The 9,782-nt window shown below is 43.1% G+C and overlaps 2 protein-coding genes across 2 annotated transcripts; one reads left to right on the plus strand and one right to left on the minus strand.

Moving 5' to 3' along the window:
• Positions 1 to 1,045: 1,045 nt before the first annotated feature.
• On the minus strand, positions 1,046 to 4,034 carry psmd6 (proteasome 26S subunit, non-ATPase 6). Its single transcript, XM_068742433.1, has 8 exons — positions 3,779 to 4,034; positions 3,171 to 3,376; positions 2,401 to 2,546; positions 2,116 to 2,335; positions 1,874 to 1,982; positions 1,594 to 1,762; positions 1,332 to 1,409; positions 1,046 to 1,246 (listed from the first exon to the last, which is right to left on the minus strand). Exons 1-8 carry the CDS (start codon positions 3,921 to 3,923, stop codon positions 1,150 to 1,152), a joined length of 1,170 nt encoding a protein of 389 aa, XP_068598534.1. The 5' UTR covers positions 3,924 to 4,034; the 3' UTR covers positions 1,046 to 1,149.
• A 1,021-nt stretch (positions 4,035 to 5,055) lies between these two features.
• slc2a9l1 (solute carrier family 2 member 9, like 1) lies at positions 5,056 to 9,782 on the plus strand. Its single transcript, XM_068742905.1, has 12 exons — positions 5,056 to 5,082; positions 5,656 to 5,751; positions 5,881 to 6,041; positions 6,120 to 6,244; positions 6,333 to 6,462; positions 6,543 to 6,691; positions 6,779 to 6,966; positions 7,057 to 7,167; positions 8,265 to 8,366; positions 8,529 to 8,604; positions 8,713 to 8,840; positions 9,597 to 9,782. Exons 1-12 carry the CDS (start codon positions 5,059 to 5,061, stop codon positions 9,780 to 9,782), a joined length of 1,476 nt encoding a protein of 491 aa, XP_068599006.1. The 5' UTR covers positions 5,056 to 5,058.

Here is a 9,782-nt window from a genome sequence, read left to right on the forward strand (position 1 = left end):
TTCACTTTCAAGGTCTCAATCACTTGTGCTTTTTTTTATACGACATTTTACGTTGCCTATGAATCGATACGAACAAAGGAGACGTTCCACTATGACCCAATTAGCCTGTGATTTTTTGGGGGGAACTGTCCTGCGGCTGGAAGCTCTGTCCGTTGTCGGCAGCGGTTCTTGCGGACGCTTCAGTCAAACACCTTATAGACCTGAAACACATTTCACAATTGGAACTCGTCTTTTGTAAAATGGCTGAAGGGATCTGAGCAATTGTCGAGGAGGAGAGAGAGCGGAGCGGTTTGTTGCCAAACGAGTAATTTGAATCACAGCTTTGACAAGAAATATCAAATTAAGAAAGTGCCTGAATTTGTGTCACCCCGACTGTCTTGACAGTATTCGTTGGGTTGTTTCACCTTACTTGAATGTTCGAAGTGTTTAGGAGTGAATTTCTTTTTCTGCCTAAGAACCCTAAATGTGGTGAAACCCGAGCTCGTCAGCGGCCCATTCTAGAACACTTAAGTATTGTGTTTTCCTTTTGGGGAGGGGTCGGATTTGTCCAGCTTTTCCAGTGTGCTAGTCTCAGTGTGTGGCTTCAGCCCCCTCTGGTTTACTGGGGTTTGTACGTCTAAACTTTTAAGTCAAGTGTTTTGTTTACCCTCAAACTACACTGACATCTTGGCTTTGATTCCAGTAGGAAACACTGCAAGGATGCTTTTATTTTTTATTTTTTTAAGCACCATAGACTTGGAATGTGAAAAGTGAGAGAACAGCTCGTGTTGCGGAGGAAAAAATATGAATCTACCGTTCATGCTATGTAAAAGCGTGTATAGATTTTGTTTTTGTATTCATTATCAAAAATCTTTTTCAGCTGGACTTGTGTATTGGCTGCTATGTAATTCATGGAAAAGATAGGTTAGAATTAATATTTAAAGAAAAAAAGATTGTATAGTATATTTGTTTTGTAACAAGTTTCTGTAAATAAAATAATTTATACTGCTATTTATATGAAACGATGTCTCCGCCTCGTTCCTACAACAGAGCGGAATGCCGTCCAAACGGTTTAACAACTTTTATTATATACACACAACAGAAGTCACTGTCAGACGAGCTACAGAAAAAATGATGCGAGCCCCCCCGTTCTGTCTCTGGTCTCCGTGGTTACATGTTGATAACTCGAGACAACTTCTGGACTCTGTTGAGCAGCAAGTCGCCTTTTTTGATGGTTTCCTGGTACTGCCAGTTTTTGCTATCAGGTCTGAAAATGAGAGGAAAAACATTTTTTTTCCAGACTTGTCTTTCTCTAATTATCCAAAATAAGTTGTATAGAAAAAAAACATTACCTATTAGTTTCCACAATCTCATTCACTTTATCAATTTTACAGTGGAGGCGGCCTGCGGCGATGAATCGGGAAAGTTCCCTGAAGACAGAGACAATGCGGTTCAGTTAAATAGATCAAAGCCCAAGTTGTGACGGCTTTTATGACGGACAGATGCAAGTTTGTAAAATCTTGATCCTTGTTTAAACAAAAAAAAGTCTGAATTTGGGTTCTTATTTTTAAATCTCAATCAAGGAACGTCCCGCCAAACATAAATCAGACTTACTGGTCGATGAACTCTGTGCTGACGCCAAAGGCCTCAGCCATGTAGCCCAAGGTGAGGGATCGGTAGGACTCGAGCAGCTGCCCGTAGGCCTGGATCCTCATCTCCCTCACGTAGTAGCGATAGTGTGGTGCGAAGAGCCAGTCCTTCTTCATCTCCTGTTCCACCGTCGCTGTGACACAAAACCAAGTTCCATTACTGAAGTTCCGTGGTGTGTGAAACACTCGGCAAAGACAAAAACAATCCAGAAGGAACCGGTTCAGACAGAACAAGTCTTCCTCACCCAGAGACTGGAAGAAGACAGAATACCGGCACTCGTAGAGGGAGAACAGATACTGGCGAATGGAGGGCAGACCGTGCAACACCTCCAAGATTTCTGCTCCCTTAATTACCTGAAGAAGAAAACATGCCGTAGCGTACACAATCCCAATTTACACAACCTGCAGGATGGGTTTTTTCCCCAAATCCTGTACAAATACTGCATATGTATATATACTTCAAGGACATGCTTCAAAAGTCTCCCACCTTTTCACGGAGGTCGGGCCTCTTGAGGGCGATCATGCAGACGTAAACGGTGTAGGTGACAAAGGTCTTGTAATCCATGAGCTCATAGGAGGTGAAGGTGGAAACCGTGTCGAGGAAGAGCTCAGCAGCTTGTTTGAAGTCCCTGATGGCCACGCAGTAGAGGCCCTGGTAGACCTTCAGGCGATTCCTGCGGTCCCAGTCACCGCCCTCCTCTATCAGGCTGTGGAGATGGAGGTCAGCACGTGGATGGCTAATGAGACTATGGGAGGACACAAGAATCTCTACCTCTTTGCTTTCTCGGAGTTGCGCGTGATGAGGTCGCTGTCCATGTAGAAGAGGCCGATTCTCAGGAGGTAGAAGACGATATCGAGTCGGTGACCCAGAGCCACCGTCTTGTCGTAGGTCTTCCTGAAGGCGGTGAGGGCGTTCTCCTGCGGACACAAATAATTTGCTTAGCGTGGCGAATATTGCTCTGGAAAATTCAAACTACCCACAGACACAACAGCTTATTATTTTTGAGACGTTTAGCGAAGCTACCATGCGTGTTATGGTTGGGACAAGATGACCATCCATCACAAGAGCAGCCTAATCCCTCCATCGACACTTTTAACTCATTAGTTTTATTTGTATTGTTAAATGTCGATGATTTATGTACTAAGGACTTTCAACGGAAACAAGACCGCAAGGGCTTTTTTGAAATGCTCCTCTTAGGCAGGATGTTTGACTGTATTTGTACTGTAATACATGCTACTGTGTGACTGTACTTGTACTCTAACATTATATCCAATAAATATATTCATCATCATCAATCACTGAGTGCTCCTCCTAAAAATATGCCAACAGATTTCAGTTTGGATTTGTAGAGACAAATGTTGCAGCCCTTTCCAAATCACCGATCATTGTTTGAATAAAGGTCAATAATATTTCCTTTGCAATACATATTGAATTCAAAATAGAATAATTTAACACACAACATTTTCACAACTGACAGGAAAATAAATTATGAAAACAATAAAAGCCTGTGCTGTAAGTGTTGATTGTCAAAGATCAGGCACCTTGTCTCCTATTCGGATCAGGTATTCCGCTTTGGCCATCATCGCATCCCGGATCTCGCTCTCTCCCAGATTCTTCTCGGCGTCTTCCAGAACATCATCGAGCCGCTTCAGTTCCTCCTCATTAGCCTTTTTCATTTTGCTCAACAGGTCACCGTCCAGCGGCCACTTCAGATCTTTACACAAACCTTCATAATAAGGCGCCATATCTTTAAACAGAGAGAATTAAAGACCGTTAGCATTTGGAACAAACAACAATACGTCGCGTATAAGATGTTTTAAATTGATTTTACGTCCAGCTATTAAATCGACTTGTGTAGCCGCGTCTCCGTCACGCAATGAAAAGTCACATAAGAAACCTTAAAATTAAGAATTTCTCGAATTGCAGTTTATCTAGCATCCTTTGTCAGAATAGTGCTCTCCCAGCTAGCTGACGTTAGCTAGCTCGATGAACCCATGTAATATGCGTTATTATATGCATTTAAATGCATGTACACACAAACTACAACTGTATCTGCGCACATTAACACCAACCATAACAATTTATATTGTAATTGCCCAGGCCACAGTTACAGCACGGTGCTATGCTGTGCTATGCTATGCTAACTCACTGTTAGCTTTGATAGCGTCCATTAGCTCGGTCTTCACTTTAGCATCCTGTCTGTGACCGTCCATCGTGAGCAGAAACTTGAGCTGTGCTATCCTCAGGTCGGGGTTCTTGGGCAGACCCTCTTCTTCTAGGTTCTCTAGCGGCATTTTTAGCGCAAAGTGCAGGCTCAAACTGAACGCCTTCTCCGTTTACTACGCGTCGCGACGAGTTAACGATGACTACGGAAAACTGCATAAAGGCTCTTCCGTCGGAACGTCAGTAAGAGAGGCGGAACAAGAGGAGACACGAGCCGAGCGTCCAGTAGACACAATATAATTGGCTGCCCTCTGTTGGACATATTGGTGAATTACAGCTGTGCCACATTTCCATTCCACGTTACAGTTTTAAGTTATTTACGGACTGCTCGTTGATCTGTAAGGTTTTTATGGGTTATTAGTAAGGCGGCCTGTGAAAGGGGGCTGCCAGGTATGTTTGTTTGTTTGTTTGTTTCGAATATGTCAACATAACAATTATGCAAAACACAGAAAGACAATCAAAATGGATATCAGAATAAATCTGGCAAAAGGAAACAAACATGAAACGAGTCATAGAACATAAACAAAACATATGAAAAAGGGAGTAAAGAGGAATTATACTTTTTGTTAACTTAGTATTTAGTTACCCCTAAGTAAGAATAAGATTATTCATCACATCAGAGGAAATGTCATTCAAATTATTCTTATTAACAAAACCATAAAAGTCATCCATCTTCACCAATAACCTTTCATTCTGTTAATATCTTACCAAGGGCAGGATGGCGTAGTGGTTAGCGCGGTCGCCTCGGGTTCGAAATCCTATCTGTCCGGAGTTTGCAGGTCCCCCTAGTCCAGGGGTGGGCAAACTTTTTGACTCGCGGGCCACGATTGGTTCTAAAATTTGACAGATGGGCCGGACCAAGAACATATGGATGGAGTATTTGTGTGAGCTAATATAAATGACACATGAAAGCTATTGCATGAAAGGATTTGGCCTTTTACAGGTAGCATTGCAGGGAAAAGGTCAAATGAATGAGGTTTAATTATGATACAATTTTATTTAATGATATACTTTGGAGAAGTTTGGCGGGCCGGATTAAAAAGACCAACGGGCCGCATATGGCCCCCGGGCCTGGGTTTGCCTATGCCTGCCCTAGTCTGTCCCTTTTTTCCTTGATCTTGTCTTTTTGAAACATCAATGATTACCAACCTGAAAACCCGAACAGAGTCCACGGCATTAGAAAGCCGTAAGGTCTGCAAAGACAGAATGGAATCTTTGTGGCAGCAACTGGTAGGTAATCTTTAAATATAAGAGTTTAACAGTCAATTAAATTTCACTACATGTACAATGCAACCATGTATATTGTATATAATGTATAAGATATACTAATTATATTAAGGTTGTTGTTGATGATGTTGGACCTCAAGTAAGACATTAAACCTCCGTTTTCACACTCTGCTGTGAAACTGCTGAGTCATTTAACGTTGTACTTTATGCATCAGTGTAGTTTATATGACATTTTTCATGCGCAGTAATATGAGCCAACAGGACACCAATTATTCCTAAATTCCCTTGAGTCTGACTTTGATGGAGAAAAGGACAGTATGAATTAATTTATAAAGCTGCACACTGATTGGTCTGTCCTTTAGAAGGAGGATTCATTGTATTCTCTGTGCCAAATCATTTCCTTCTCTGAGATAGTTTGTTAAAATGTTTAGATAGTATACATTTTTATTATACTTAAAAAAATACCCTAAACTATTAGGACACAGCATACTGAAATCTACTTTGTGTAATTTTACAAATATATCTATGTTAAATAAATAAAAAGGTACTATTTCCATCGTTCGCTCTACTCCGTAGACTCGGGGCCACGCGTTGTTGCTCATCTTCGCTTTGGGATTTGGGGGAAGCTTTCATTGTGGCTTCCACGTCACCAGCCTGAGTTCTCCCTCATCGGTGAGATACATCAGCTTTCATGCAGTTCTATGGCGCTTCACCTCTCTCTCTCTTTCTCTCTCCTTCGTTTTCGGCCGCCGGTAGATTTTAGAAAGTGTTTCTCCCCTGTGTGATGCTTCTTAATTTCAGTTTATAAGGAGCTTCATCAACAGCAGTTGGCACACCAGATACCAAGAGTCTGCGCCTCCGCAGACGGTCACCGTGATCTGGTCCCTCATTGTGTCCATGTTTTCCGTCGGGGGGATCATCGGTGTCCTCGTTTTCCAATTTATCGCCAGCAAACTGGGAAGGTGAAGGAGACCGTCTGAACCCAGCTTTCTGTCCTGGAGATCCAAACAGAATTTAAAGTGATGTATTCCCTCCATCAGAAAAAAAACGTCGATCTTCAACAGCGTTCTTGCACTGATTGGATCGGGGATCATGCTGACGAGTAAATACGCCGAATCGTATGAAATGATCATAGCGGCGAGGATTCTGTACGGCTGCACGGCAGGTCAGACACGTTCCATGCGACGCGACGCTTCATCAGCGAACACGAGACTCCTGAGTAATCAGCGTTGTGCACTTCCTGTCGTGAACAGGTTTGGGACAGACCATCCATTTAATGTACCTGGGAGAGATCTCACCCATCAGGTTAAGAGGCTTCGTCACCGTCACCTCGGTGACCTTCCAATCACTTGGAAAACTGTCTGGACAGTTCTTTGGACTCAGGTAAGAACGAGGCGGCGGTTGCTTTCGGCTGAAACGGGGCTCGTTTTTTTTTTTTTACTGTCTTGCTCCGTTTTCACCAGTGAAATCCTCGGCCGGGAACACCTGTGGAACGTCGTCCTCTGCGTTCCTGCAGCGTTCGCACTGCTTCAAATTATTGTCCTGCCTTTTCTTCCCGAGGCTCCCAGATACCTGTTCATAGAGAAAGGCGATGACATTGCTTGCAGAAAAGGTCGGTATATATAAGAACCTTTACCCCCCCTAAAGTCCTTTTTTTTTTTTAAACGAGTTTGCCTTTTTTTGGGCTTTCACATCTCAGCTCTGCAGAGTCTGTGGGGCCAAGGCGACTACAAAGACGATATGGATGAGATGTTGGCTGAACAGGCGGCCATCGATGCAGCCCCGAGGAAAAGCCCCCTGCAGCTCCTGGGGGACGGTTCTGTCCGCTGGCAGCTCTTGTCCTTGCTCGTCATCACCCTCTGCAACCAGATGTGCGGCATGCCTACAGTGAGAACGGAAATGTCTTTTCGTTTGTGCTAATTCTAGCATCCAAACAGCGGCGAGATCCTCTCAAACCAAGGTTTCTCTCCTTCCTAGGTCAGCATCTTCTCCTTTGACATCTTCCAGAGTGCAGGAATACCGCCAGACAAGATCCGCTACGTCATGGTTGGCTTCGGACTGGCTGAGATCACGGCCTCGTTCTTTGCTGTGAGTAACACAATCGTTCTGTTCCGGAGCTCTTCCCTGGCGTTCTGGCCTTTTCGTGTGGAAACAGGAAATGCTGTGTTTTTTTTTTTTTTTTTACCTCCGCCAAGGACATTATATTTTTACCGGCATTTATCCGTCTGTCTCTCTGTCTGTCTGTTAGCAACATAACTCAAAAAAGTTGCAAATGGATGTTGATGACATTTTCAGGGAATACTAGACCAGTTCTATCCAAAGCCAGCCCTTTAAAAGCGGGGCTGCTTCTATTGCACCTCCTTACAGTCACTAAGGTAAATAATGAAGCTCTTTTTCATACATCTAATGAATAAAAAAACATTTAAAGAAATGAAAAAGTCACTTTTTTTTTTTGAAAGACTCGTTTCTGCCTCAGCAGCGCACTCTGATAGATTTCCCACCGTCTTTAGTTTAGTAATGTGTTACCGACACAGTGTCGAGTCACTTCACGGGTGAATGCATCACCTGCTTGTCAGAGGTGACAATATCCAGTGGGGGATGGGCAGGATGGTGATGAGTCATTCTTCTTTACAGATAATCTTTACTCTGGCTGTAAAGTATTGCCAACTAGAACTAGAAAGACAACTAGAAAGACAATCAGAGATTGCAGACCCTCGCCTCCAATAGACTATTGGATCTTGTGAGACAGTAAACAGGGCTTCCGGATCAGAGGGGCCAAACCTGCTCTAGCTTGCTGCTCCGGAACGTACTACAAGACTCCTTCTGGACTCTTTTTCCCATCATGCCATTCGTGTCCCTCCCTCTTAAAGTGGCAGTTTACAGCACAGGCACAATTCCAGATGTAAAAATAATTCTAGAATCTGGACCCAGATCCGGATCAACGCCATTCTCGGGGAGGACCGAGCCACGGACAGAACCTTGCTTGTGTAAACATTTCAAGTCGATTGGGTTACTAGTTTTTGAGTTATGCGCTCGGACAGACAAACAGACAGACAGACAGACAAACGGACCCAATTGCAATACCCTCGCCTCCTCTTCGGCGAGGGTAATAACGAGATTTGTAATGATCAGCAACAACAATTCTTCTTTCTTTCTTTCTTTCTTTCTTTCTTTCTTTCTTTCAGGGACTGGTGATTGAACGCGTCGGGAGGAAGCTGATGTTCTGGGGGGGCTATAGTGCCATGGCGGCCAGCTGGGTGGTTGTCGTTGTTTTGCTCAACGTGACGGTAATCCTGCCTAATCTCTCCGTTTCCTCTTCACAGACTGTTTCAAGGTCATTTTCAGGTCACTCACGCTTTAGATTGTTCACGACGTCTGCAGTCCAACAAATCGAAAATAGATTAAAGCCGATTCTATTGTTATCCACACGCCAAATCTTCTTCATGCAGCTTTCTAGCCACTGGGCTCCATACGTTGTTGTTAGTTTCATGGCAGCCAACATCATCTTCTTCATCGTTGGACCTGGTACGTTCTTTACGCCACTGAGGGGGGGGGGGGGGGGGGGGGGGGGTAAATTCAATAATTCCTCTTCCGCACATAAATCTTGTTTGTATGTATTATTTGTGATATCAGGTGGAGCTATGGCCGCTCTGATGAGCGAGATCTTCCTCCAATCGGATCGAAAGGCAGCATTCGTCCTCCAGGGGATCGGCCGCTGGTTTTTTTTCGGTGTGCAAGGCTTCTTCTTTCCATTCCTTATCGTGAGTACGACGAAGATCATGAAGCAACACACAAAATAATGTACAACTAGAAAAACACTCAGAGAGCACAGACCTCCACCAAGCAGCTCATTCCCCTGTAATTGGATTTACACCGTCCACATGGTGATCTGGATCATCGTCAAAAGGTTCTAGGATCTTTATACATCAACCATGAAAAGTAAAAGTGAATCAGAGTTGATTTTTAACTGATTCTTGAATCCATAAATGGAGTTTTCAATATTAAAATGTAATATCTTTTTCCTGACCTCGATCTGGATCAGATCCAGAAGACATTTTTTTCATGATAGTTCATATTTGACTCCTTTAAGACTGTGATTATTGGTGAGTGAATTAAATTCATATTTTACAAGATATGAATTTTTGGGATCTAAATTAGACCAAGATCCATCTTCAGATTTTTTTTCTCATCAAAATCCTACCAGCGGTTTGTCCATAATCCTGCTAACAAACAAACAAACAAACAAACAAACATAGTCAAAAACAGCCTCCTTGGTGGAGGTAATAAATCAGTTTCTATGGCAGATAAGTAGTGTTTTATTGCAATGCTGTTTACTATATTTAACTGATCATTATGACATTGGTTATATTTGAACCAAGTAACAATGAATATATATATATTTTTAGTTATTATCTATGATCAGAATCATAATTTAAGACATATGTCATCACATCTCAGCACTTTCAAGCAGCATCAACTGTTACTCTGCTGATTCATCGTCGTCTTTGGTTTCCCAGAATGCCCTGGACTCGTACTGCTTCGTGCTGTTTGCCTGCGTGTGCTTGCTGGGTTGCCTTTACAACGTCCTCTTCCTGCCCGAGACTAAAGGGAAGACCATACTGGAGATCTCCAAGGAGTTTAACGGCATCACTCTCTGCAGAGGATCCAACCCACTGGCAGATACAATGGAGACCAAGCTTTAG

The sequence above is a fragment of the Brachionichthys hirsutus genome, chromosome 8, assembly GCF_040956055.1.
Source record: "Brachionichthys hirsutus isolate HB-005 chromosome 8, CSIRO-AGI_Bhir_v1, whole genome shotgun sequence".
NCBI lineage: Eukaryota > Metazoa > Chordata > Actinopteri > Lophiiformes > Brachionichthyidae > Brachionichthys > Brachionichthys hirsutus.